Genomic DNA, 27537 nt, shown 5'->3' with positions numbered 1-27537 from the left:
CTCACGGTCACCCAGCTCAGGGCCGATGGCCAGGCTCCTCACAGCTGGCCACTGTGGCTATTCATTACCCTCTGGCCGGGTTCTAAAGGCTCAAGACTATCAGGAAGGGCCTGTGACAGCTAAGTTCTAAGTGAGCCTCCACGTGGCCATTGACGGCAGCTTCATCCACAACCGCCCACTGGGGGGGCAACAGGGCTCCTCCCAGGGGAGGGGGTCACTGTGGCCACGCGGCGGTGGAACTGCTAGCCGAGGGCCACGAAGAGCCCGCGCAGCTCCTGCGCACGAGGCTAAGTGCGAGCAGCCCCGGGGAGGCGACCGCGGTGACCTGCGGCGGCGCCGCGGTGACGTCACGTCGCGCAGAAACTGCGTCGCCATGGAGCCCGGGGCGGGTGAGGGGCGCTCGGGGATACTGGGGGCAGCGGGACGGCGGCGGGGACCGGGTGGACCCCGGGCTCGGCCGCGCGTCCCACGAGGACCTGGCGAGATGGCGGGGACCGGAGGCGGCGGCGGGGCGGTGGGAACCCCTCGGCCCGAGTCGCCCGCGGAGCCGCTGGCCAGGAGGACGCCCTCCGCGGGCGGCCGGGGCCGCGGGCAGGGGCCGGTACGCGCGCGTCCTGCTCGCGGGGCGCCGCGTGGGTCCCTCCCGGGCTCCTGTCGCCTGCGGACTGCGCCGTGGGCGGCGGGGGGACTGCGGCGCGTGGCGGTGGCGGTGGCGGTGGCGGTGGCGCCCTTCGGGGAGGATGCGGCGACCAGGACCCAGCGGGGGCGGTTGAGACCCAGGCTGGCCGGCCAGGACCCAGGCTGGCCTGGGGAGCAAACAGGCGCGCGCAGAGCAGGGTTCAGGCACTGCGCGCCCCGTGTGCTGCCCTTACCACCCTCCCGCTTCCCGCGGGTTCATGAGGGCAAGGCCTGCCCCTTTACTTCTCATTTCCCCTCCCCCTGCCAGTTAGCCCATGGCTTTGTGTCACTTATGTGTCTGAGTCATTGTCTCTCCGGGGCAGGGGCCGCGATTTTGACATTTCTTGTCCCCATGTAGCGTCCTTCTCAGGTTGGGGATATTCTAGGTCCTTTGCCTGCGATACTAACCATGCCCTTGTAATTGTCTGTGAAAGGCAAACAGCGGGGGGGGGGGGGGGTCCTCTGGGTTCCTGAGGGAGGGCATCTGTCTGGGGCTGAGCACTCAGGGATGGCTTCCTGGCAGAGATGACACCTAAGGAGACTTAAGGGAGAGAGACATGGGCAGGCGTGTCATGGCCAGCAACCGTGTTCAGCCACCTTTGGGGTTGAAGTGAGGCTGGGTGGGCATGAGGCTGAGTGGTCAGAAGGGCCTCGCCTACAGCAGCTCCCGCAGCCCACCTGGATGGAGCTCAGCCGAGGAGGGGAGCATTCAGCCTGCTCCGAGGCAGAGCTGCTGCTGGAGCTGGGCCTTGGGGAGTAAGAGCTTGGGGGACAGAGCACAGAACTTCCCAGCAGCAGCGGCGTGCGCAAAGATTCCAGCCACAAGGAACAAGCCAAGTGCTGGGCTCTGCCAGCGAGGCTCAGTCGGGTCTTCAGAGTGCCCCGCAGGCTGACAGTGGCGAGGCCCCAGCCCCCTCTCTAGAGATGCGTCTCCCTGAGCTCCCTGGAGTCTGCACTGAGCTCCTTGAGCACTCAGGTGCAGCCAGAGAGGAAGCTCCAGCACTGTTTGGCTCCAGGAGGCTCCAGGGCCTGGCTGTGAGGACACTCGTGTGCACACTGTGCTCAGGAGGTTCAGTCTGGTCCTCATGCTCAGAGAGTGCATGCACAGTTTTGGATGGTGATGTAAATCGGGAGGTCACAGAAGGTTGAAAAGCAGATGGCCCTCAGTGGCGCCTGCCTGGGTCAGTGTCCGCCTCTCCCTGAGGTAGGGTGCTTTGGACAAAAAAGCATGCGTGTTTCCCACACACCTATTCAGACTAATCTGCAAGGACATTTTTTACATTAAAAACAATGACCGCTCTATGTATCATTTGTCACCATTGACAGAAAGACAGTGGAGGCTTTGGTAGCAGCACCTCCTTGTGTGCAGGCCCAGCTAGCAGGAGGGGTTCACAGGAAGAAGTGTCATGCTGATGGCCTGGGGGCGGGACTGGTACCTGAATCTTGTCTGGTGTGGTCATGAGCTCCATATAGCGTCCTTCTCTCGTGGAGTTCCTTTTATTTCACCAATGAGTCACAGCTCTTTGTTGCCATAGGTGGCTCCAAACAGGACATTCGTGAACGAATTTGGGACTACATGGAGTCAGAAAATGTAGCTGACTTTCCCCGGCCTGTTCATCACAGGATCCCCAACTTTAAGGTACGGAGGCATTTCTGCAGTGTTGAAGGACAGGCTGCTTCTGCGTGCTAACACCAGCCCTGCAGCTCCCTCTGCCTCCTGGTGGATCTGAACTTGGGCACTGTGAGCAGTCAGGTGAGACCAGACTGGCTGGCCGCCACTCTTGTGGCTCGAGACTCCGCTGCTCCCGTTACCACCTTTGTGTGCTACGGGGTCTGGCTGTGGCCTTCTGGTGGTGGCTCCCAGGACGGTGGCTGTGGAAGCCTTTATCCCAGCTGGCGGCTCTAGCCCTGTGCTGTGAACGCCCAGAGCAAGGCCCAGGCACAGCGCCCTGGGCAAACAGATGCCTCAGATGCCGCTGTGAAAACAGGAACCCGAGGTGTCTGCTCATAACAGAGTGCACAGAAGACAGGGCTGTGGAGGAGCCTTTGCTGTGTGTTTTCAAAAAACAAAACAAAACAAAACAAAACCAAGGCAGTGCTTTCTGAAAAGATACCGGTGGCCCTGTCAGGCCTGGAGGGGCCAGCGTCCCTGGCCAGCACCCTCGACTGGGCTGCTGTCCCACGCTGGGCAGCTAGCCCGCCCTGGTCCTTGGTTGAGCTGGCTCCATGCTGCCCCGTCTCCCTGAGAAACTCTCCTTTGTGTGGTTCTTGACACGGCCGAGCCTCGTCTCAGTGCTTGGTAGCAGGAGAAGCAGCTTGAAGCCGGGGGTGGTGGGGAGCAGAATCATTCAGAGATCTTTAAAGAGGATCACCTGGGAGGGGGGCTTCCGCTTCCGCCATTCCATGGTTCAGGTGGAGGTGACCCCTGAATCTGTGAGAACCCGCCAAACTCTCCACTTGGGGAACGTGTGTTTTATTTCAATGAAGACCAAGTTCCTAGTTTAGTCCACTGACCCTGCCCTCTTTGCCAGATGTTTCCCCGTGATCCTTAGCGTCTGTCTTAAAGTTGGCTCACCCTCCAGGGCACGCATCTAGATCCCGGTGACTCAGGAGTCTGAGGTGGGAAGATTCCAAGTTCAAGGCCAATCCCAGCAACTTAGTGAGATCCTGGGTCAAAAGATAAAAGCTGGAGCTCAGTGGTGAAGCGCCCCTGGGCTCACCCCACAGTACCAAAAAGAAAAAGGAAAGCTGACCCTGCGTCTAGGTGGGGGCTGACCCAGCCCCTCGGGATCCCTGTCCTCTTGGTAACGCGGGATCGCATTTAAACAGGGCGCGTCTCGTGCTGCGGAGCACTTCCCGCGTTTGCAGGTGTTCAGAACAGCCAGGACCATCAAAGTGAATCCCGACGCTCCCCAGAAGAATGCGCGCTTCCTGGTCCTGGATGTAAGTGCTGCTCTCTGTCTGCCTAATAGGGGTCTCACCGGGCTTGCCAGAACCTCAAAGACCTAGAAGTTTTTGCCAGGACGCAGGAAGTGAAAGTGGACCCTGACAAACCTCTAGAAGGCGTTCGGCTGCTGGCACTGCAGGTAACCTGCTTCCCCAGACGCCACCTGGCCCCGAGGGCCCTCTCTCCAGCGGCTGGCAAGTGACGATGCTTGTGACTCCCAGTGCAGAGGGCTCTCGGAGCCGGTTTCTCCAGCACAGTCCAGAAGCGCCTCCCTGGTCAGCCGGTGTCAGCCAGCCCTGGACCGTCCAAGCTCAGAGACACAGGGGGTCAGATGAGAGCCCTGGGCCTTTATCATCAGGACAGGCTCACCTGTGGCCATTTCTTTTTGCTGCTTTTGTAGTGTTGTCATTGTTTGAAACGTGACAGCTCATTTTTAAGAAATTTCATGAATGTGTTCCAGGATGCAGAGTGCAGTACTCTTTCTCAAGTGCACGGGCCCCTTGCAAAGGGTTGATTTAAATTAATTTATTATAACCTGACTTAAATGCATAAATATAGAACTTGGTATAAATTTGATACTTATAACTCTTAAGCTGCTATAAAACCCAAATAAGTACATAAATGAACCCCAGGTGAAGCTGTGGGGCAGCGACGTCCAAGGACCCTGTTCATTTTAACGTTTGGCTGAAACGAGTTGTTGCTGGCGATTGACCCTGGGGTTCCCGCTGCTGCCGGGTCTCTGGAAGTCTGCCTCGGGCTGCGGCACGTCGTGAGGTGGCTCAGTTCTCCCTTCTCTCCTCAAGTCCAGTGACTCCAGGGCCCTCCCCCGCCAGGTGGTAAAGTGAAGACCAGAGGTGGTTTTGCCAGGAGAAGGAGGGCCATGTGGGGGTGCTGCTCTGGTTTTTTAAATTAGCCCAAGGAGGAGAGGGTCTTGTTGCTCGTGGTTCAGCCACAGACAGGCCCCCCGAGGACCTTCCAGAGGCAGAGCTCGTGGCCAGCAGTGCTTTCCCACCGTGAGTCCCTCTTGGGAACTGGAAGTCACACCTGCCAAGCCTGAGGGGCAGCCTGGGTGGTTGTGCTGCGAGGCCCGTCCCCGAACGCCTTCTCTGTGGCGCTCTCTTCAGTCATCCAGAAGGTCTCTGGGAGCCATTTCCCTGCCCATATGACAACGGAGGGCCCCAGACACGGAGAGGGAGTGTCGAGTCGTGGCAGAGCCAAGTCTGACCCCGGAGCCGGCCCTCCTGTGTGAGGTGCAGGGTGTTCTGGCAGCCTCAGAGCAGAGGCCAGTGTCCTGGCCGGTGGGGTCAGATTTAGCCCAGTCCTGGGAGAGCCCAGGAGAGGACTGCTGCTGGGTGCCATGGTGGACTCCTGAGCTGTCGAGCCTCCGCTGGGCCCTGGGAAGTGGTGGCAAAAAAGACACACACACACACACACAGTCCCTGGGCCCCACCAGAGTGGCTCAGTCCCCCTTCCTGATGAGGACTCTGGGTAGGAGTGCTTCCTGCAGGCAGCTGGGGACCACTGGCAAGGGCAGCCTCTGCCTCCCCTGGCTGCCCAGGAGTGTCGCCTGGGAGCGGTGGGGGCTGCTGGCCTTGCCAGGTGCTGGTGCCGGCCCAGGAGCCGGCTGCAGACCTCGGTAACTCTCAGAGCTCGTCAGGTGATGCTGCTGCACAGCTGGGGCAGAGACCGCGGAGCTCGGGGTGTACCGCTCCTGGAAAGGAGGGAACTGTCCAGGACGCGTGTGGCGCCCCAGACCTGGACCCTGCCATGCAGAGAAGCAGCCTGCGGCAATGACAACAGCGTGTGCTGAGTGCCTGCGCGTGGCTGAGAATCTTTCTTTAAGCCACACTGATTTCATAAGTCTTAGTGGTCTTGGGTTGGTCTGCTGAAAAACCAGAATGCACTCTTGACATGAGAGCCTTTTACAAACGCTGTTGTCTGCTTCATGGGCTGCCCTCACATAATCTGTAGAGACTGGCCAGTGGTTTCCAAGATCTCAGGTGTACTAGAAGCATCCAGAAGCCTCTTAAAGCCCAGATAGCTGCCCTGCCCCCCCAACATACCCAGAGCATCTGATTCATTTATAACAGGTGCCAGGAGCTGCTGACCCCTGCTGCTGCCCAGGCCCTCTGAGAACCCCTGTTCTAGGCCACACCATAAGAGATTGAGAACTAGGTAGAAGAAAGCAGGTGTCACACATGGTCATATAAAATCTTGACTTGATCTTGGATGTGGCTTGTTGAACAAGGCAGATAAAAACATTTGATGGAATACCATTGATTTTGCTGTGCTGAATCCATTGCAGATTAGCGCATTGTAACTGCATAGTGCAGAGGACAGAGGTACAAGGAAACTGACTGGAATCTTTATGAGAACATATATATTTTTTCTATTTCTTAGTTGTAAACGGACCTGATACCTTTGTCTTTATTTATTCATTTTTTCATGTGGTGCTGAGACTCAAACCCAGTGCCTCACCCATGCTAGGCAATGCTCTTCCACTGAGCCCAGCCCCAGCCCCCCCAACAGATCTCCATTTAGATTTTCAAGTGGCAGGAACAGTAGAGAGCAGGTCTGTGGAAGGTACACGGCAAGCGGCTGAAGGACAATGACCAGCACACGCCATGTAATTGGGCTTGCAAACAAGGGAGTTCCTTGGCACACACCAAAATACGCAAATACTAGTCATCGTCTTCCCTTCCTGACGCGGTGCAAACATGTAAGAAAGTCCCATGTAAAAAATTAATTTTGTAATTCATTGATCATCTTTTTTCCTCAAAAGAGCAAAAAAACCTTGCTGGTTCCAACGCCCCGGCTGAGAACAGGATTGTTTAACAGGATCACACCTCCTCCTGGAGCCAACAAAGACATGTTGAGAAAATGTGCCACCTCCCAGGTGAGTGCTCCAACTGGGCGTGCACCGGGGAAGATCTGAAGACATTGTGAGTTGCCACATGGACAGAAGGTAGAGTGTCCACGGTTCTGCCGCCAAGGAAGCCAAGTGGACGAACTATGAAGAAATGGGTTCCGCTCCTGTGACTCGGTTTCTGTTTTGCACCAAGTCGGCGGTTCATAGATTATTGTTTAAAAAGTGAAGGTGAAGCCAGTTTCCCGGGCTCTGGCGCCCTCTAGCGCTGGCTGAGGTGTCCCTTGGTGTCTTATTTTGGTCTGTTCTTCTATCGCCACCAGAACAACTGCAGGGGGGGAGGTAGGATGGATTTCCAGGATATGCTAATTGGAAATTGCCTCACCAGTTCAGAATAATGACGAACAGTTTATGCATTAGATTTCCTTGAATGCCTCATTCTAGTAAAACCAAAGTGTGTGAACATTGTAGTGAGGTACAGCGTGATACAATTCATTTTGAATTTTATAGTTAAATAAGCTTTGGTGGTTTTTTAAAGAATTCTAAAGTAAATACCAGGTCATCAGATTCCTAATCTGAGAATAACAAATGAGGTAATTTAAAATTCTCTTTTTTTCAGGGGTTTGCCCCTTAAGTCTAACGTGTAGGATTGAATGATATATTATTTATTGATATTCCAAAACTAGAATTTGCTGTGGCTTACAAACACAAACACAATAAGGTAGATACAGGTGCACGTGCACGCGTACATGTGGGTGAATAGCAGACAAGACTCAGCGGAGGTTCTGGGCAGTGTCCCTGCTGTGAGCCCTCCCATCCCTGCAGCTGGGGGACCTGCGCCTGTCCTGCAGTCCCACAGTGACCTGGGGCTGGGGCCTAGCCCCACACTGACGGCCTGCCAGGCGCTGTTCCACGTGGGCATGGTGAGGACCAGTCCCTAGACGTCCTGGTGGTCCGGTGTGAGCACCGTGACGATGTGGCTTCACCTGCAGGCCTCCATTTCTTAGGAGAAGTGGATGAACTCTAGTGCGTTTGGGTTGAAGCAGTATTGGGAAGTGAGTGTGCTTTTCGTAAAGATAAGGGCTTCCCGCACTGTACCTTGAATGAGTGAGTCGCACAGTGATGTGCTGGACACTCAGCCTCCGTGGTCTCCAGTCGTCCCAGCACTGGTCCGTGAGGCCAGTGTGGTGTCCCTGCCTTGCAGGTGAGAAACCCAAGGCTCGGGGCCCACTGAGATTCCGCGGCTGTGCCGGGTCTGGCCAGGGTCTGGCTCAGTCCCTGTGGCTCTCCTGAGCTCCGACTGCCACTAGTGCCCCTGGCACCTTCCTGGGGAAGAGTGGGAATCCTGCCTGCCCAGGTCTGGCGCTCCCAGAACACGCTGCCTTGCCGCGGGTATGCAGCCAGCCAGGAGGTTGGCCAACCTGCTCCTGGGTGGTGACGGGAAGTGAGGACCCACGGCCCACCTGCAGCTCAGCTGTCCTTCACAGGGGGTGAGGGACTTCAGTGTGCCCGTCGGCTTGGATTCCGGAGTCCTTGTGGATCTAGTTGTCGTGGGATCTGTTGCTGTTTCTGAAAAAGGTAGGACTGGAACCAGCAAGTCTGGTGGGCGCTGTTCCGGCAAGGCTGCTGTGGGTGCTGTGTGCCAGCCTTGGTGGGTGCCCTGCTTCCTGGGCAGGCGTCTCTTCTGAGCCACCTCATTTGTCATTCTTGGGGAAGAATCGACCCGCTCCTCCCTCGTGGTCCCGGCTCAGCTTTACAGAACTGCCTCAGGCAGCTCCCTTCGGGTGCGCTCAGATTCTCAGGTCAGCAGACATGGGCTGAACTCGTTTTCGTAGCTGGGTAGCCAGCCTGGGGCACCTTTCCCAGCCTCATGTGCCCCAGGGGCCTGCAGCCTCCCAAGCAGCACCAGGTGTCCTGTGGCCAGTGAGGCCGGTGACACAGACTGCTGTTGTCCACGTGATGGACTGCTGTTGTCCACACGCCCTCGCAGTCTCCACCCGTGCTGTGCCCTCTTTCCCAGCCCCCAGCTGAGCTGGCACAGGTGCACCAGGTCTGCCTTGCTGAGCTGTCAGGCAGTGCTCACCGGCACACGCGACTTCCTGTGTGCCTGCCGTGTCAGGCAGCCCTGTGTGCTGGAGGTCTCCGCCGTGGCACTCTGTGAGTGGCATGCAGACGTGGGGGTGGAAGCATGTTGGTGCCAACAGGAGTGTGGGGGGCCTCCAGCGCTGCGTGGGGCACCAACTCCCCAGCGGCCTCGGTGACTGTCCGGTCTTTGCTGCTTTCCCCTGAGTCCCCTCGTTTCTGTGCGTGGCTGAAGGTTCTGATTGTAAGCGGCAGGTCTGATCTGGGGAAGTAGCAACAGTGACATGTCCTCCCAGGGCGCGGGGACGATGCTGGCCAAGGCCTCAGAGCTCCTGTAGCTTCTGACCAGTGGGAAGTGCAGGTCCACACTGCGGCCCAAGGCCATTAACCTTCACTGTCCCCTGGCTGGTTGGCGAGGCCAAAGGGCTGTGAAGCCTAAGCCACACCCTCGCCTCTCCTTGGGCTCCTTTGTGCTACCATTTGCACTGGCCCTGCCCAGGCTGCGGCTCCATGTGTCCCAGGAGGCACGTCCCCTTCAGCTGTGCCCACCTGGCACCTTTCATTTCTCCTCTGGGTACCTGGGTCAGAATATCTTGCTGCCCGCTCTCAGTCTCTGAGAACGCTCTTGTTTCCAGTGTGAGGCTCCCTGACGGGACTCTGCAGGCCTCCGCTGTTTCCCTTTCCAGGGTTTAACAGGCCCCTTGTCCACGGTGCGTTTTCAGAGGGCTGCTTGTGCGTCGCCCTGGAGGTGGCTGCGGAGGCTGGCGCACTGGGCTCAAGCTTCTCCCGCCGCAGTGCCCTGAAGGAACCTGCCCCTCAGTGGCACCCAGGCCCATGTAGGTGCCAACGCCTGCCCTCTTTTAGGCTGGAGGATTGGGAAGGGAGAAGGTTACGCTGACCTTGAATACGCCATGATGGTGTCGATGGGAGCCGTCCACGAGGGGACGCCAGTGGTCACCATCGTCCATGACTGCCAGGTGCTTCCTTCCGGCTGGTCGAGAGGACTGCTCACTGCCAGCTGCCCTGAGCAGGCGGGTGGGGGGTGTGAGGGTGGTGGGGTGGGGCTGGACCGCAGGTGGTGCAGAGGCTGACCTCACCCAGGGGGGCAGGGCGCTTTTTCAGCCAGCCTCGCATTTCCTGCCAAGGGACATGAGCACGGCTGCGCAGTCTTGCCCGTCAGCTCCTTTCCCCATTGGTGTTGACCAGGTGGTGGACATCCCTGAGGCGCTCCTCGAGGACCATGACCTCACTGTGGACTACATCCTCACTCCAACCAGGGTCATCTCCACGGGCTGCAGGCGCCCAAAGCCGGCAGGAATCACGTGGTCCAAGGTGGGTCCTGGCTGCAGCTCAGGGGAGCAGGAGTCCTGTGGCCATCCACTGTGGGGCTCTGGTGTGGGGTTCATCACAGTCGCTGTGGAGTTTTTGAACACTTGAACTCCTGTGTCCCATCTCCAGGCTGGGCCCAAGACTCTGCTTCCAAACTCGGGTTACGAGAGGCATCCAGGTTCAAGGTCTAGCACTGTAGCAGGCACCGGTGACTGGAGGCGGCTCCCGCCAGTTGCTTTTCCCTGTCGGAGCTGTCTCCTCCCATCCCAGCTACAGCACAGCCGGTCCCTCCCCCCCAAGTCCCGACTGCCCTGCAGACAGGACCTGGATCTGTCCTCCAGGACCTGGATCTGTCCTCCAGGACCTGGGTCTCCGGCAGAGGCGCTGGCGTGGAAGGCAGGGCCAGGCTCCCTGAGGTGTCACCTCTGTGACTTCCACGCAGCCCAGGTCACCTCGGCAGCTCCCAAGGCTGAGTCTGGTGGCAGCCAGCAAGCACACTGTCTGGTCCACCAAGCCTAGTCACCAGCAAGGGAGGGTCCTGTCCCCAGGCCTGGAGAGAACATCTGCCTCCAAGGGCAGACCACGCTGGACGCTGGACGCTGGCCTCGGCCTGGTGCCTTGCCCTGCAGCTGGGCTCTCCTGCCTGGTGGTGTGGCTTCTTCAGAGTGGATGGGAACGGCATGCCCGACCTGGAACTGGACGGGCAGGCCCTCCAAGGACACCAAGAGTGCCCGGGAGAGGTGCTCACACCTTCCTGGAAGTCAGGACGTCCCTTGGGTCTTTCTGAAGAGCTTGAACTCACCTTGGAATCCGGGTCCTGCTTCCTTGGAAGTGGAGGCCACTCCCATAGGTGGCAGTGAGGCCACGTCCCCTTGGAACCAGGAGCAAGAGCCTGGGAAGGTAGCTGTGAGGCCACCTCGTGGTCATCAGGAGGATCGATCAGCTGCAGCCACGTTAGGAAGATTCTGGGGCCTCTCTAGGAAGTGGGGAGTCTCCATGGTGGCATTCTACAGGTCTTAAGAGAAATGCAAAGGGAGCCACAAGAGAGCTCACACGTGGACCTGTCCCACGACCTGGGGACTGCTTGGGATCAGGGAGAGGCGGTGGGCCATGATCCAGGTGTGGCCCAGCTTGTCTGCGTCTTGGTTCATTCATGTCAGCCGCAGGCAACTAGAAGAAGCACGTCACCCGCAGCAGCCAGTCCTCGCCATTCAGAAGCCAGTCAGAGGGTGCCTGCTAGGGAGGCAGGACAGGGCTCGGGCACAGAGGGTTGTGACCCCAGGAAGGCCTTCTGCCAAAAGGGGAAGATGGTTTTGCACCTGGTGCTGGTGACAGTGGGGAAATGGAGGAGGATGGTGACTCGGGCTTGCGAGGAGGCCCTGGACTCTCTAAGCCATTTGGGCTTAAGCCCTGCTCTCACATGTTGGTTCTGCCTGGGGCCCGGCTCCTCTTGGAGTTTGGACGACCCTGGAACTGATGCTCAGAACCGGGCGAATGGCTCTTGGGAGAGCCAGGCCCTGGCAGGGAAGGTCCGTCGTGCGGTCCTGGGCTCTGAGCGTGGTGGGATGGCGGTGCTACTGCAGCCCTTTGGTTTGTGGCACAACATGACCAAGTAGCATTGGTGCGGACCTGCAGCCAACGTCCACGCTGCTGTGGGAGCCGCGGTACCTGCTGGTCCACCAGCAGAAGCACCTTGCGGAGGGGACTTGTCGAGGCCTGGCTGGCACTGTGGCCCCTGGCCTGCCTACTGCTCACTCCCCAGTAGCACCTCATACAGCTGTCCCCTGACAGCCACCGGGCTTCATAGTGGAGCTTCGTCCAGCCAGTTCAGTCTGTTCAGTTGGGACCGGCTGTGACAACAGGCCCGGCGGCCGGGCCTGCTCCCGGCCACCTCTTCCACTGCCTGTGGGGCAGCCAGGGGCCTCCCTGGTGGACAGTACTGATCTAGACGGAGCCCTCACACAGACGCCCCAGAGGCGACTGGACTTCGTGTGACTTCACTTCACAGCCTGGTGACCCACGGCTGGTGGCTGGCAGCAGAGGTGGCGTCCAGTCTTTGCGTTTTCTGGCCCCTGGATGTGTTCCTTCAGTAGCTAGAGGACCCCTGTGGCCCTTGCAGGACCTCGTCCCACCCACAGCTCCCTGGGGCAGAAACCCCCCCTGTTCTGGGGCTAGTCAAGGGTAGTGCCAGTCACCAGTGACCCTGATGCCCGTGGCCCTCGGTGCCTCTCTGGAAAGGGCCCAGGCTTCCTTTTTGGCCTCCTGGGCCGGTTTCTGCAGCCACCGTGGTACGTGGGGGACAGTCCAGAGCAGCGTCACCGGTGCAGAGCTCCCCCGGGCTGAGGGTGGGGACCAGAGCTGCAGCCTTGCAGCCCGCGCACCCCACCTGTGCAGCAGGCGGGTGGTCAGTTCTTCACGGGAATGTCTGGCAGGTGCCCTGCGGTGACCCCGGACCCTTGATTTGCCGGAATTGCTTGACTCTTTCAGATCAGCCCTGAGATGCTTGGGAAAATCCCGGTGCTCAGAAGCCTCCGCGACCGAGAGAAGCGGGCGGGGAAGGACGTTGCTCTTCAGGCTGAGCACCAGCCCTTCCTGGGATCCGCCGGCCGGCACCCAGCGCTGCCAGGCACGGTCAGGAGGCCCCACGATGCACCCCGGCCAGGGGCAGATTCCCTGGAAGCAGCCTGTGGCCCCCGTGATGGGGAGGACGTGCCGGCTGCCACCGTGTGTGTGGGGAACCTCCCCCATGATGCCCGCGTGAGGGACCTGAAGAGAGCCCTCCGCGAGCTCCGGGTGGCGCCCCTGCAGCTCACCTGGCGGGGGCCTCAGCACAGGGCGCTCCTCCACTACCGGGACCTGGCTGCAGCCCAGGAGGCCGCCTCCTGCTTGCAGGGCCTGCACCTGGGTGACCGTGCCCTGACTGTGGCCCTGGCCAGACCACCCAACAAGTCACCTGGGGGCTGCCCAGGCAGCTAGAGCCACCCTGGGGAGGAGTGTGACGTCCTGCCATGCTGCTGCTGCGGCATTGGAGACTGTAGCCCAGGGGATGTGGGGGCGCCTCTGAGGCTCCTGTGCTGCCCCCGTGTCCCCGAGAGGGTGAGTGCGTGTCCTTAGGCCCCCAGAGGGGGACCTCACTCACACCTTGAAACAAGAAGCTCTGGGACCTGGGTCCCGGTTTTCCTGCTGCGGTGCCCGTTAGGATGGCAGCTCCCTGTCTGGCCTGCTCCCTGCCTGCGCCAGAGCTGAGGCTGCCCCTGGGATGGGAGATGTGGCTGCACAGGTGGCCATCAGAGCTGACGGGCCCGGCCCTGACGCCACCACCTCAGCTCCTGTGCCCAGCTGTGCCCCACACCAGCGCCACCCTCGCACTGCACGTTAGACCAGTCAGTGAGTCCAGGTGAACCCATCCCGGGACTCTCTGTCCACGGCCACCAAAGTGATCCCACCTAACCTGTCAACGCACAAGGATCTGAAACCCCTCTAATTCTTAGAAATTAAAATTGTCATAAAATAAAAGAGTGATTGATTGGCAGAGGTCAGTCAGCTGGAAGGTCGGGCTGCAGGCTCTCCCCAAAGCTTCCTTCTGAAGTCGTCCGGGAGGGCACTGCCTGTCCTCTGTGGCCCAATAACTATGGAATTTATTTTCTTAATCCAGTAACAACAAAAACAAGTAAGTGCCTGGAACCTGCCTGTCAGGTGGCTCAGGGCTTATTCGAATAAAATGACACTTCCAGGGGCTGGGGATGTGGCTCAAGCGGTAGCGCGCTCGCCTGGCATGCGTGCAGCCCAGGTTCGATCCTCAGCACCACATACAAACAAAGATGTTGTGTCCGCCGAGAACTAAAAAATAAATATTAAAAATTCTCTCTCTCTCTCTCTCTCTCCTCTCCTCTCTCACTCTCTCTTTAAAAAAAAAAATTAAAAAAAAAAATGACACTTCCAGAAGGAGTGACAGGGCTGGGCAGACACCTCTGGGTTCTAGATGACAGCTTCTACCTGGAATGGCCCCTCAAGTGGCAAGCAAGATCCCAGCAGGGTATCAGGGCACCAGGACGCTGGCAAGCTGGGGAGTAAATGCTCAGGAGTGACCCCAACAAGCAGAGCTGGGGCTGGGCCAGGCCTCGGCACCCCCGCTCTCCTGCAGGGTGCTTGACGGACTGGTGGGTTCAGCTCTGCTGTTTGTTGGAAAGGATGGGTGTGTAGGAGTCCCTCTGGGAGCAGGACAACCCAGACGTAAGGGTGATGCAGCTCTGAAAACAGCTGTGTAGAGTGCTCAGAAAATACCAAGGAAAGGAAGGTCACCCCTTGATTCAGAACCACTGTAATTCCATGTGTTCTTCTCAAACATCTCTTCCCATACGTAGGCTTCTTTACTGTTACTCCAGACGTTCTTGGGACAATGGCCAGGAGAGATACCCCTCATGATCTGTGTCTTTACTTCTAAGTTTCTGCCACTCTGCTAGTCCATGCAGCCAGTGTCTCCATCACAGAGCCTGGAGCCTGGCTGCAGGCTGGCCGAGACCATGGGCTGTGAGCGCTGTTGGCCAAGCCCAGCATGCTCCGCTCCCTGCAGGCGGAGGGGCGCTCCTTGTGCCTCCCTGTCCCCCAGCCAGCCTGGCTGAGCTGCACTGTTGCTAGGCCAGCTCGCTGTCTGCCTCTGTCCCCTGCTCGCCGCTAGGCTGCGTGGGGTTGGGAGCACCTCACGGGCGGGGCTGGGGGACCAGTCAGCGCTGTCTGGGTAGCACTGGCGAAGTGCAGATCCAAATGTGACTCTCAGAAGGAAGCTCCGTGTCAGCAGACTTGCAGATCTTACTGGCAGCCCCCAAGCATCCTGGCAGGCCCTGGAGAAGTCCTGCCTGTCCTCTGTGGCCCCGTCCCCCAGGTCTTTTGGTGCCATTGGCTCCCTAGTTCCCAACTAGTGGCCCCACACACTCCCTGTGAGTGAGACAGGCTGGGACAGTGGCAATACTGCCCAGGAAGCCCACCACAGGGCACGTGTTGGAAGGAGGGTGGACGGGGTGCCAGACGCGAACATGGAAAGGGGCGGGAGGGTGGAGCACCGTCCCCTGTAGCACAGCTGACCCTGCCCCCGCCCCCAGCACTCCCAGCACAGCGCTGAGGACCAGGCCCCCTTGATCTCACTTGTTGTGAAATGTGAAGTTTTCCGTCTTTGCCAGATATGTCCCCTTTGCCTCCTTCCGGAGCATTCCCACCTGCCTGCACCCCAGTCCTGGGAAGTGCCTGTGCATTGGTGACTCTGTTTCCAGAATCCCCATTCTCCCTCCCTGCTCGGCCGAAAGGAGTCGGGAGGTGGCTGAGCTCACCTGCCTTCTCTGGATTCAGGCAACCAGTGTTCCAAATAGAACAGATGTCCCCGCCTGAAGACCACTGATTTGGGGGCCGGGGTGTCTGTGGCCGCCTCTCTTCAAAGTGAATCTTGCACCATATATAAAGGCAGGAAGGAAGGGGTGTGGGCAGCCTTCACCACTGCCCCCCAGCCACCTGGGGGCTGAGCTCCATGTCTCTGCACAATGGACCAAGGAGGATGCCAACCTCTTCCTCTGGTCATAGTAGCTCCAACTCGCTGCGCTGCTCTCAGGGAGGGGAAGTCTGAAACTCCTCCCCAGAGCTCTGGGCAGTCCTGAAGAGCCACCCTCAACCTGCTTGTCACACCGTGCCTGCTTGCATGAGCAGACCCAAGACACGGGCAGCTCTGCTCCTGGAGTCCAGCCCCACGCGGGGAGGAAGCCCAGAGCGCCCTGCAGAGGCCCAGGGCAAGGCACTGAGGGCCAGCCCCAGGCAAGGGGGCACCCCCATGGAAGGGATGCAGGCTCTCGGGAGCCCCCACGCTGGGCCAGGCAGAGCAGAGATGGACTGTTCCCATGACCCCTCAGAGGGCAGCCCGGAGTGAGTGGGGCCTGGCGCTGTGTTAGGCACTCTGCTCCTCAGGACAGCATTTCTTCTAAAGGAAGTGATGCTTGTGTGTAAATTATCAAGCACATACATAAAACTGTATTTTGAATAAATATAGAGACATGAGTCATAGGTGGGCAGACGCATGCACAGTCTTCACGGCCACTTTTGAGAGACACCTTGTTTCACGGATGAGGTAGCCGAGATACGGGACAAGGAATTGACTGGTCCGCAGTCCCTTAGTGAGTAGGGAGCAGGGTCAAGATTTCCATTGCACCAGGTCTCTGAGGAAGTTAGAAGTGCCCATGCGTTTTCCTTTATAGTGGATTGTCCCCAACTTGCCACCTACAGTCAGAAGAGGCAAAGCCATGTGGGCTGGGCAGATTGATTCAGACCCCATCTGCTCTGCAGGTGTTTGTGGGGCATCTGGGGCAGCAGGGCTGTCCGCTCTGCATGGGGTCTGCCCTGCAGCCTTTAGTCACCACCCCTGCTGCCAGCCCAGAGGACGACGGCTGGACCAGCCTTGCTCCGTGTGCTTGATGAAGTAGCTGGTGTTGGTGGCCCGAGCCAATCAAGGGGCTGGCACAGGGTTTTGCCCGCTTCTCCCTGCTCCCTGCTGGACCTGAGGCTCAGAGAATTGGGAGCTCCTCACAGCCCCTCCTGCCATCCAATCTGGTCCCTTGCCAATCTTAGTGGTCACCTGAGGCTTTTGCTGGGGACTGCCTGGGCAATCTTTCAAACAAGCAGAGACTTTTAAATTGGCAGCCACACTCCTGTCCCTCCCGCGGGACAGAACTTCTTCTGTGAATGGAAGCCTTTATTCTTGATGTCCATTAATCATGAGGGTTAGAATGGGAGCTGACATGTGACCATGTGATGTGGACATTTTGCACTTTGGAGGTTTGGAGGCAATAAACCAGGCCCTAGGTGCTGAGTTGTGAGCAAACTAGATGCCTTCCAGCTCAGGGAGGGCAGCCCACTCCGCCCTTGCAGCGAGCCCGGGAAGCTGGCTCTGTACCTTCCCATCTTCCAGGTAAGAAAGGCGTGGGTCCAAGAGCTTTTGCGACTTCTCAGGGTCCCACAGCAAAGCTGGCCAGACCCCTGGAGCCTCTCCCCATCAGGAGGGAGCAGGCTGTCCCCAGGGAAACACTGATCGCCCTGCTCCTGACCACAGCCAGGCCTCAGGGCTCCCTGGAAGCCACAGCAGCTAGTCAGAACAGAGGCGCCATTGAATATGCCAAGAACAGGGTGCTGGCCCCACACACCAGGGCCGCCGTGCATCCCAACTGGAGCCGCCTGCCATGCGCTCACCCTCTGCGCCTGTTTCCTCGCAGATGAACTCGCTGGAGCCCCACAGCCCTTCCCAGCGTCCTGCTCACAGGGGAGAAGAGGGCAGGGTCAGCTCTGGACTCTGCCCTTCACTGCCGCACACACCACCAACTCCTCCCGGGCTGCCAGGTCTCGGTGCACAGACCACTGTCTCCTGGGCCAACACAGCTGCCAGGATGGAGGGGCGGTCTCTTGCCTTGTTGTCATCTCTCTGAAGCTTTCTTAAGGAGCCCTGTTGTTTGTACACTTAGGAAAGAGTCCATTAGTTTGACCCCGTTCCAAACAAAGCCAAGTCCTCCTTTGAAAAGGTCAAGGCTCTGAAATGCCAAATGCAGCGTCATCTGTGCCTGCCACTGCCACTCACCTGTGGAATCTCCTTGGGGGATCATTTTTAGGTCCCAGCGTTGGTTGTGCGAAGGGGACAGCAGGTGGCGCTGCGTCCTCATGGAGAACAGTGCCACACACACACACACACACACACACACACACACACACACACACCCTTGGCAGATGGACAGACTCTGCCTTCCTCCTCTCCTTTCCAAGGGGTCTCCCGGCCCTGAGCTTCCACTCACCACCACCACCACCAGGGTGGGCTTTGCCTGGAGGAGCCCTGGGAAGTGCACTGGGACCTGCTGCCCTCCTCTCCCCAGGGCCCGGTCCTGCACCACCTTGCCCAGCCTCCCCTCACCTGCAGCTGCCCCCTTGCCCGGGTTTCCTCTCACAGTACCTGCTGGACAGAGGTGGCCCACTCCTCTGCTCCCACAGCTGTGCCTGGTGAGGGGTTGCAGCAGAGAGCCAGGATCAGCAGGGGCTGCCTGCCTCACAGAAACACCGTGTGGGGACTTGAGGCTTGCTTCAAGGGACATTTCCAAAGACACAGCTGTTTTATCCTTTTCCAGGGACATTGGAAGACCTGGCCCACTTCCACAGTCAGGAAACATGTGCGATGCTATTAGCTGGATTAAGATAACCCCAACATACTGTTCCCAGACCAGAGCCTGCTGGCCACCACAGCGCCAGGCTGCTGACATGAAGCACAGAGAGCAGCTGGTACCTGGCCCAGTGGTCTGTCCACTCTGGGCAGGCTTCCTCTGGTCTTTGTCCCCAAGCTGACAGCCAACGCCATGGGACAGGGAAGGGCGGAGCGGAGGTAACCAACCCAAGGCTCTGCAGGCACCAAGTTGGGCTGTCTCTGGGCCCTGACCAGGTTGCTGCTCCACCCAACACCAGGGACCCCCGGGTGAGGCCTGGCCTCAGTGTTATCTTCTCTCAGAGCATGCATGTGACCCATGTCCAGGTCCTGGAAATGGCTGGAGGGCAGCAGATGGCCCTGTGTATCCAAATGCTGGGGAGCACGAGGAACCCGTGTGCTCAGAAAGGGACGGGCGCATTCGCCCACTCAGTAGTGCCTGCTGCCCTGCCGTCACCCACGCTCTGCCCTGGGCCCTTCCGCTCATCCAGCCAGCTGGGTGGCCATGGGCACTGTTCTGTGAGGATGCTCCCATTCCAAGGGAAGGCAGCACTGGAGGCGGCTCTGCCGCTGTCCTGCTCCATGCTGACGACATACCTGCAAACAGCCGTCGTGACTCGTCCCTGCCCAACCCAGGCCTCAAGGAATGGAACACAGGGGCTGGAGCCCAGTGTCAGCATGCACCCTAAGCCCCAGGGAGGCCAGGGCAAAGGAGGACAGTGGGGAGGGGAGGGTGGGGAAAAGAAGCCGCCCTCCAGGGGCTGCCTGCAGGAGAGGTAGAGAAGGGAGGGACCTCCTCAAAGCCGTGCCCAGAGCTCTGAGATGTCCATGCCCAGAAGACGGAAGCACTGGACAGGAGGAAGCAGCCTGTCACCCACCTGGCTTCCCTCCACCTTGCCCTTGGTTTGTGGGGTTTCTCCCCCCACTGGACTGAGGGGCCAGGGAGCAAAGGAAGCGCAGTGGGTGGGCATGGTGGAAACCAACCGGAATCATGGTCCAGCACCTGGGAGGGAGGCCAGTCTGAGCAGGGACTGCTAACCAGGCTCCCACCCACCAGGGGGCCCTTCCCCACTCAGCCAACAGCTGGGCAACTTCTTGAAGCCCCTGTCGTGCCTGCCCACTGCCACCGCCCCAGTGGTGGCTGGACCATGGACCACACGTCAGCAGTCCTCCTCGTTCACTGGACAGGGGGCTGGAGTGAGATGGATGTCGGGGAGCCATGAGGCAGATGGTTAGGGACATAGGTTTGGGGGTCAGAAAATCCTGAGTCTGAATCCAAATTCTCCATCTTGCCTGTTCTGTGTCTGGAAGAGGAGCCACAGGAAGACTCCTAAGGGGGCCGTGGGGAAGTGCTGAGCGGCACGTGCCGGGGCTGCATGGTCAATCTTGGCCATCATGCCTGCTTGCCTGGGCCCTGGGTTCTTGCCACCAACCATTGTTCTCGCCACTAGATCCCTGCAGGCAGGAGAGGGCAGCAGAGGCCAGGCAGAGCCCGGCTGCATCCCCAGGACTCTCTCAGGGCCCAGAGAGACACTGGGGAACAGAGATGTTTAAACTGTAGCACTCGCTGGGACCACCTAGCAAGCTGCAGAAGCCACAGATTTCTGGGCCCCAGCTCCAGAGGTCAAGCCAGTTTGGACAGACACTCGGGCACCTCTGATGTGGGCAGTTCCTGGGAATCAACATCAGAGGGGAGGCCACTGGGCAGGGCCCTCCTACCTCTCTTCGCCCTGTGGCCTGCATCCCAGGCCCCAGGCCCCCCAGGCTCCATGAGCTTAGGAGATTCTGGCAGTGGATCTACATGGTAGCCACAGGCCCTACCAGTTGTTAAAGCCTATCACTTGAGCGTGTGTGCTGTCTTCCTTTTCCCCGGGGCAGGAAGAACAGTCCAGGCACACCAAGGAAGATGGGTGGTCAGCTGTTCCCAAAGGGGCCCTCCTAGAATATGGATTCTTGGACTTTTTGTGCTGCCCCCTCCCCAAAGGGCACACAACACCAGATCTCCAGAGTGTGAAGGGGTCTGGTGGCCATTCCCATCTGGGTGCTAGGGAACTAGGTGTCCCTGGCTCCTTAAGAGCATGGTTTCTTTAACCATCACCCCCTAGGCCCACCAGGACAGTGCTATCAGAGAGGGGTGACTAAGGCTCAGAGTTGGCTTGCTCAGGTCAGGTGGCAGCCAGGCAGGGATTCCAGCTGTCTCTCCACTACTCTCTCCCTCCCAGGGAAACTGCCCATCCTGCCACACCACTAACCCTGTCCTGCTCTAAATCCCCCAGCCCCACGCAGAAGAGAAAATAGTGGGCGCAGCGCACCTGGGAGAGCCAGGCCCTCCAACACCCCTGGGGTGCCTTCCACTGCTGGCCCTTGGGCTCCAGGAGTGAAGCCCTGCAGGGGCCCCCAGCTCCTCCCACCTGGGGCTGCAAGGAGCAGTCAGCAGGGTCAGTCTCGGGGCTCAGCAGCGCCCAGGGCGTCTGCCTGGCGGAGAAGCCTGGCCGCGCGAGGGTGGGCAATCCCCTACCAGAAGCCGGATGGATGGCTCACAGCCTTCCGTTCCCCTCCTCCAGCCCTCAGCGTGGGGGGTTAAGGGCACCTTGACTGCGGTGCTTAGGGCGAACCCCCTAAGCTGTGCTTAGAGACTGTGGGTGGATTCTGCCTTGGATGCCCTGTTCGAGGGAGCCCACAGCCGCCGCCGAGGTAGTTCGTCGATATAATTTTGCCCCAGGCGGGGCGCTTTCGCGTTTTAAGTTTGTAATTTGCACGTGCGGGACGCTGGTGTTCCCATGACGGTGGGACCTTCACCCGAGGGCCCCTATGCGAGTCCAGGCCGATATGCGCGCCGAGCAAGGCACAGTCCAACCAAGTGCGGTCTCCGTCCAGCAGAAGCGGCGCGAAATCTCAGCCGTGGGTGTGGAGGCTGTTTTGCCTGCGGGTCTGGCCCTTCCGGCCTCCCTGGCTCTCCTCGCGGGAAGGCTGGGCTCTGCCTCTCGTCCTCCCGGCAGGTCAGGCCCCGTCCCCAGGGAACAGGGGCCATTTCCCTACATCAGCCCCCTGAGTGCCTCCTACCCTAGACGTGGGAGAGCCGGGAGATCCCGCTGCAAAGAAGGGCCTGCCCGGAGAGGGACAGGAAGCCGGCTTCGCCGCCACCCGGGACTCGGGTCCAGCGGCGCCACGCACCACGGAGGCTCCGAGGCCTGTGGCGCGCCAGGGCGCCGAGCAGGGGTGCGGGGCTGGAGCGGCTGCAGAAGGAGACCTGGGGCGCGCCGCCTGGCCGGCTTGGGTTTCTCCTAATCAGCCCACTTCCCCCAGCCTGCGTCCTAATTGGGGCGCAGCCTCTGGCCGCGGAGGAGGGGCCCCTGCTGTGGCCTGCGGAGGCCGCCTGGACCGGGTGCAGTGTCCCCGCGCTGGGAGGCCTGGGCGCTTTCTCGGGCAAAACGCGCCGAGGTGGCCTCCGCCCCGGGAGGATCCTGCCTTCTCCGCGGGCTGTGAACCGAGCGCAGGGCCAGGCGCGTGCGGGGACCGCGCTGTGCACAGCGGACTCTGGCCAGAGGCTTCAGCGTCCAGAAACCCGGAGGGTTGGAGTCGCCGACCTTTATCTGTCCCCTTTATCTCGGTTTTATAGACAGCTGTTAGTTTGGGACATTAATTGCCCGGACGAGTTTATTGATAATTTTGATGTAACAGAGCACCGGAGAAATTACCCCCACGTCCAAAATGTCAAATCTGAGAAGAAGCAGGTTCAGAGACTCGCGACCCCACGGCGCGCAGACACTGCGGTGGGTCAGGGCGGCCGCACCAACAATGCGACTTATTGTGTTTGTTTTCCTGGGTAGCCAGGATCAGAATGGGAGGGGTGGTCTGCAGAAGACATGAACCGAAGTCTCTCCCCTCACCCCGGGTCGGGGAATACGATTTAGGAGCCAGCGGAATGGCAAACGCCTGCAATCCTAGCTAGCCAGAGGGCTGAGGCGGGAAGACCGCAAGTTCGAGGCCAGCCAGGGCAAACTAACAAGACCCTTTCTCAAAATTTCAGAGCTGGAACTGTGGTTCAGTGGTAGAGTGCTCCCCTAGCACGCACAAAATCCTGGCTTCAATTCTCAGTACAAAAAAAAAAAAAGAAAAGAAAGAAAAAAAAAAAGAAAAGTGAGAAAAGGAAAAAGAAAAAAATCACAGAAACAAAAACTAAAAAAGAAATATTTTGTACATTTATGTATAATTGTATATATTTTATAATGTATGTGTGTATACACAAACTTACATACATACATGGAAGAATATGCTTATGGCCTTGGCCTCCCAGTGGTGGTCCCTTTATCTCTCAAATTTCACTTTATTTTCAATTGGGGAAAACCAAGTATGGACGCCAAAAAAACAAAATGAAACAAGACAAAAACCAAAACAAACGTTTAAAGTTGTTTTATGATTTATAACCTTTAGAATACGGGACCAGTAAAATTTGAAGTTCAAAGTAAAACTCATTAGTCTTGGAGTGGCCACCAAAAAAATTATATATATACATATATATGTATATACATACATACACACACACCCATCTATAATTTGCATATACAACATACACACATATGTGTGTTTTCCTGGTGGGAGGGGGAACCTTTAAATGTTTGATTATTTCTTTAAAATGAGAATTTTAAATGATCTTTAAAATGAGAAATGACATTTAGAGGGGCAGAGAGCTCTTCTTTAAAAACAGAAGCCAAGAAAAATAGTTACCCTTGTCCACATTTTACTACAATATGAAACTAAGAGAGGATTGGCCAAAAGGGGGGGGGGGAGAAAGAAAGAAAGAGAAAGAAAAAAGGAAAAAAATATTCTGAATTACCCAGATTTTAAATTTTTCAAGGTCTAGAGATACAAAGCTTTCCAACATTTGGGAATCTGGAAGATATTCTGTAAATAAAATATCCACATGATTTTATTTCTAGTTGATACAATTTTAAAGGCCATATACAAATGTTATACATTTTTATTTTTTGTTCTTTTTTTAGGAAAAAAATACACAAAAGGCAAAAACATCCTCAAATTGTTGTTTTATACAGTGCAGAAGTAAATTTAAAATACGTGTCACATGCTGCAGCCCAGCAGCCCAAATACTAAAAAGGGGGACAGTCCTTCATATTATATATATTTATATAAAACATAGGAAATTTGTTTTTACATGGATTGGTCTTTGCTTCAAATTTACAATGGATATCTAAAAAAAATTCTACATGGCAAATATTGCCAACAAAGTTACACCATTAATACTGATCAACGGAGGAGCCTGTGCGGGGTTCCGCTTACTGGGAGAGAAAGTAGAATAAATAACAGGATGAGCCTCGCGTTAGTTTTAAAAGTGCCTTAACCTTTCTGCGTCTCCGCAGGGCTGAGAGCCGGTCGGCCTCCCGGGGCCTGGGTCTTAACCTCGCTCTCGGACCAGAAAGTTTACAGTAGAGCTCGGGAGAGAGAAAAATACCCACCGAAAAAGTAAAAATGAAATTCAAAACAAAACAGACTGGCGAGAAGGATGAGGACGATGGAAGGGGACAGGGGACTGCCGAGGCCAGACAGCCGCTGGCTTCTGGGCTCCTTCTGTTTTCTTTTAAAGACGAACAGTGGCTTCAGAAATGTAAGGTATTCGCACAAAGATCCACCTGTGGCTGCTGGAGGAGCCTTCTGAGCCGGGAGGGCGAGGCCATCTGGTCCCCTCCCTCCCGGCAAAGGTCGGCTCTAGAGGGACCTGCATTCCAAGACATTCTTTCAAAAAAGTTAAAAATAAAAAGATAAATACTCAACCAAAAAATAAAAGTATTTGATAATGGCTGGTCTCACGTGTTGCCTTTCGCCTAAAAATCCTCCCCGCTTTGGCCAGGGCGGGGACCTCAGCAGAACGCTGGGGGTCGAAGGCCTCAGCGGCTCAGCGCCTCCCTCCGCAGCCGGGTTCCACACGGTCGACCGAGAACAGCCCGTGATCGCCGGGCGCTGCAGTCCCACCAGGCCCCAAGATCACGTTCTAAAGCCCGCAGTAAGCCAGTGGGGGAGGAGTCGCTGATCGCGGCGGCCTGGGGCCTCTGCGTTGGGGATTTCTTTCCAAATAATCCTGTTGGGGAGGGGTCAACCCCCCCTTTTTTTCTGCCGAAGGCTATACCTCAAGAATAAAGCAGTTTCTGGTGGTGGGCTCCGAGGTCCCCGGGCCTGCCAGCCCATGCCGGGAGCGCCTGGTGGGCCGCAGCCTCACATCACACAGGGCTTGATGTCTTGGTAGGTGACCTGCTGGTGGTAGTAGGAGCCCCCGCTGGCCGAGTGCATGGAGGAGGACGCCATGGCGTTGAAGGAGAAGACGAACTCCTTTCGGTCACACATGCTGGGCGACTGGGAATGATACCGCGGAATGCCTGCGAGGAGAGCGACAGAGGGTTGGGGACACCAGACTTAGCATCAGGGCCAGCATTCAGGGTGGACAAGGCACTGTGCAGCGGGCCACGCAGCTGCCAGCCCGGCTCCAGCGCACGACCACCTTATCACCCACGGCCTGCTCCATCCCAACTTCCCCCGCTCCTGTGGGGCCAACCGAGGCTGACCGGGTTTCAGGTCCTGAGTTGTGCACACAGGCAACCATCCCAGAACACTGCCCGGCTTCCTGCAGCTCACACACCAGGGCCTATCCGGCCTTGGACACTGTCCGTCAGGGCCAAGGGTTTCCCAAAGCCGAAGGGGAAGGGGTAAGGGAGGCAGCCTCCCTTACTGAGGCCACAGAGGCCTCTGGGAGCCAGATCTTCTGAAGCCTCCGGGCAGCCACCTCCACCAGGTAGAGCAGAGCGAGAAGCCCCAGCCAGGCCAGGCCTGCGCCGCGGCTAGGCCAGCATCACGGTCATCCGCAGGGCAAAAAGAAAAGCGTCAGAGGACGGATCTCTGAGAGAACAGCCCCCCACCCCTGCAAGGGAACTGGTAGGGGTCTGAAGAGGCAGCCCACCCACCTCCAGGCCCACTCCTGCCTCCTGGAGGCTGCTGACAGCTGACCCTGACAGGCCCCAGTGAGCTGCCCCCCACTCCTTCCAGAACTAGGCCCAGAGGGTGGTGGCTCAGGGCGGATGGCTCAGAGGGGGAGACTGTTCTACATGTTCTTTCTCAAAGAATTGTGTGTCTAGGGTGGGGGTCTGGGGACCTAAAAACCTTGATCCTGAGAAACAAAGAGCTGTGTGGCTGGCAGCCCTGACCCTCCTTGGGCCTGGCCACCGCACTGGATCTGTCACCACAGAATGCCCCTGCACTCACTGCCAAGCCTGGTTCCTGCAAGGGCCGGGCTGAGCCGAGGGGCACCAAGCCCAGGAGGCTCTGGGCCTAACTCTTCCCTTCTGCCCAGGCCCGATGGCCTGCTGAGGGATCACTAGGGGACTGCGGGTTCCCTGGCCAGGACTCAGGGTCCTGGCTCCACACAGAGACCCCTCTGAAGAGCGAGAAGACTTAAGGCACCCAAAGGACTTAGAGTATTGGAGTCTGAGACACTTTGGTGAGAATGGGGCCTACCTGGTCAGGCTTGGGGAGGTCAATAGGGCAGAGTTAGAACAGAGGAACAGATAAATTGGACCAAATTGGAGGTCTCAAGCTGCATTGCCCTTCAAAGGGACAGAGTGGGACCCCGGGCACCCAGGGGAGCTGCTCCTTTCTTCAGCAGTAAGAGGGTCTCCACCATGGCAGTCAGCGGGCTTAGGGCTGGGTCCTGTAGGGCACTCACAGACACCTCTTGGAGGGACAGTCTGAGCCTTCCACTCACCTTGCAGCTCAGCTGGGGCGTTGTGGCTGTTCTGGTGCAGATATGGCTGGTCCAGGGAGTGTGTGGAGAGGCTGCCGGACAAGGGGGTGGCTGCAGGGTTGCAGGGGGACAGGGGCTGCTGCTTGATGTAGGAGGCTCCGCTGTTGAGCGCCGCAGAGGCCGAGGGCGGCCAGGCAGCCGCAGAGCCCGAGTAGACTGCGTGTGGCTCCATGACCCCGCTGGCGGCCGCCGGCAACAGAGGGGAGGCCGGCACCGAGCTGTCGTGGTGCGGGTACTCGGCGGCGGCCGCGCCGCTGCAGCTGCCCATGTACGAGTGGCCGCCGTTGGAGGGCAGGTGGGGCACCGAGTGGCTGGGCAGAGCCATGCCGTCCACGTTGCCGGGCAAGTGGCCGTTCATCATGCCCAAGCCGCCCTCCAGCGCCAGGCTGTTGGGCGGACAGGAGAGGCCGCCGGTGGAGCCCTGGAAGCCATAGGTGTCCGGGAGGTGGTTGAAGCCGAGCCCGTTCATCATGCTGTACATGGGCTTGAGCGCCTGGCACTTCCTTCGGAAGCCGCGCGGCCGCCGCCGAAAGGAGCCCTCCTCGAACATGAACTCGCTGGCCGGGTCGATGGTCCAGTAGTGGCCCTTGCCGGGACGCCCGAGGCCCTTGGGCAGCTTGATGAAGCACTCGTTGAGCGAGAGGTTGTGGCGCACGGAGTTCTTCCAGCCCTGGTAGGAGCCGCGGAAGAAGGGGAAGCGGCTCTGCAGGAACTGGTAGATCTCGCTGAGCGTCAGGCGCTTGGTGGGCGAGCTCTGGATGGCCATGACGATGAGCGCGATGTACGAGTAGGGCGGCTTCTCCGGGCGCCGGATGCCGGCGTTCGTCTTCTTGGCTTTGGACGGGCCGGACGACGCGGGGTCCATGGCCGCGCCGCCTCCCCCGCCGCCGCCGCCGCCGCCGCCGCCGCCGTGCGGTGGCTGCTGCTTCTCGGGCGCCGAAGACATCGGGTGGCTGCTGCCTCCGCCGCCGCTGCCGCCGCTGCTCTGCGCCGCCAAGGGGCCGGGAGGAGGAGGAGGAGGAGGAAGAGGAGGAGGGGGAGGAGGGCGAGGGGGAGGGGGCTGCGCGCGCGGGGCTGGCTGCACCTCTGCCGTCATCGGCGGCCACTTCTCCCGAGCGAGCCTCGGCGCGCCCTCCCCCGCCCGTCCGCCCGCCCGCCCTCCCGAGGAGCTGCTGGATCCGCCGGCGGTTGGCTCAGAGCCCCCCTCTCCTCCAACTCCTCCTCCCCCACTCCTCTCTCCTCCCTCTTTCTCTCTCGCCCTCCCACAGGGGAAGGAGCCGAGCGGAGGCCGAGGGCAGCCCGGGCGGAGGCGGCGAGGAAGCTCCCCCGGGCTTTTGTGGGGGGAGGCACCACCTCTGGGGCCTGCGGCCGGCGTGCGCCCCGGCTGGGAGCGGCGCTCCGTCCCCGCCGCCCGCGGCGCTCCGCTCCACGGATTCCCGCCCAGGCCGCTTTCACCGCACCTCCGCTCGCTCGGGGCGCCTCGCGGGCTGAAGTAAGACCCCGCAGGAGTCCCCTCCCGGCCTCCCTGCGGCCCCAGTCGGTGGGCGCTAGAAGGGTCCCCGCCTCCTCCGCCCCGCAGCCGCCCGCAGAACCCGCCCCGCCTCCACCAACCT

General features: G+C 58.8%; 2 protein-coding genes across 2 annotated transcripts; one reads left to right on the top strand and one right to left on the bottom strand.

Annotated features, from left to right (window-relative positions):
- The first annotated feature begins 220 nt into the window (after nt 1-220).
- MTHFSD (methenyltetrahydrofolate synthetase domain containing) lies at nt 221-13418 on the top strand. The gene is made up of 9 exons (XM_081273913.1): nt 221-389; nt 2214-2317; nt 3651-3764; nt 6408-6521; nt 7979-8069; nt 9438-9550; nt 9780-9905; nt 12390-12900; nt 12947-13418. Exons 1-8 carry the CDS (start codon nt 374-376, stop codon nt 12876-12878), a joined length of 1167 nt encoding a protein of 388 aa, XP_081130039.1. The 5' UTR covers nt 221-373; the 3' UTR covers nt 12879-12900; nt 12947-13418.
- Nucleotides 13419-24324: 10906 nt separating this feature from the next.
- FOXF1 (forkhead box F1) lies at nt 24325-27020 on the bottom strand (the record flags this gene model as incomplete). The annotated part of the gene is made up of 2 exons (XM_081273912.1): nt 24325-24506; nt 25886-27020. The coding sequence occupies 2 exons, from the start codon at nt 27018-27020 to the stop codon at nt 24346-24348; spliced, it is 1296 nt and encodes a 431-aa protein (XP_081130038.1). The 3' UTR covers nt 24325-24345.
- Nucleotides 27021-27537: the final 517 nt, after the last annotated feature.

The sequence above is a fragment of the Spermophilus citellus genome (genome assembly GCF_964194105.1).
Source record: "Spermophilus citellus genome assembly, chromosome: 18".
Taxonomy (NCBI): Eukaryota; Metazoa; Chordata; class Mammalia; order Rodentia; family Sciuridae; genus Spermophilus; species Spermophilus citellus.
The sequence above is the reverse complement of the archived record's forward strand: the minus strand, read 5'-3'. Positions and strand labels throughout refer to the sequence as shown.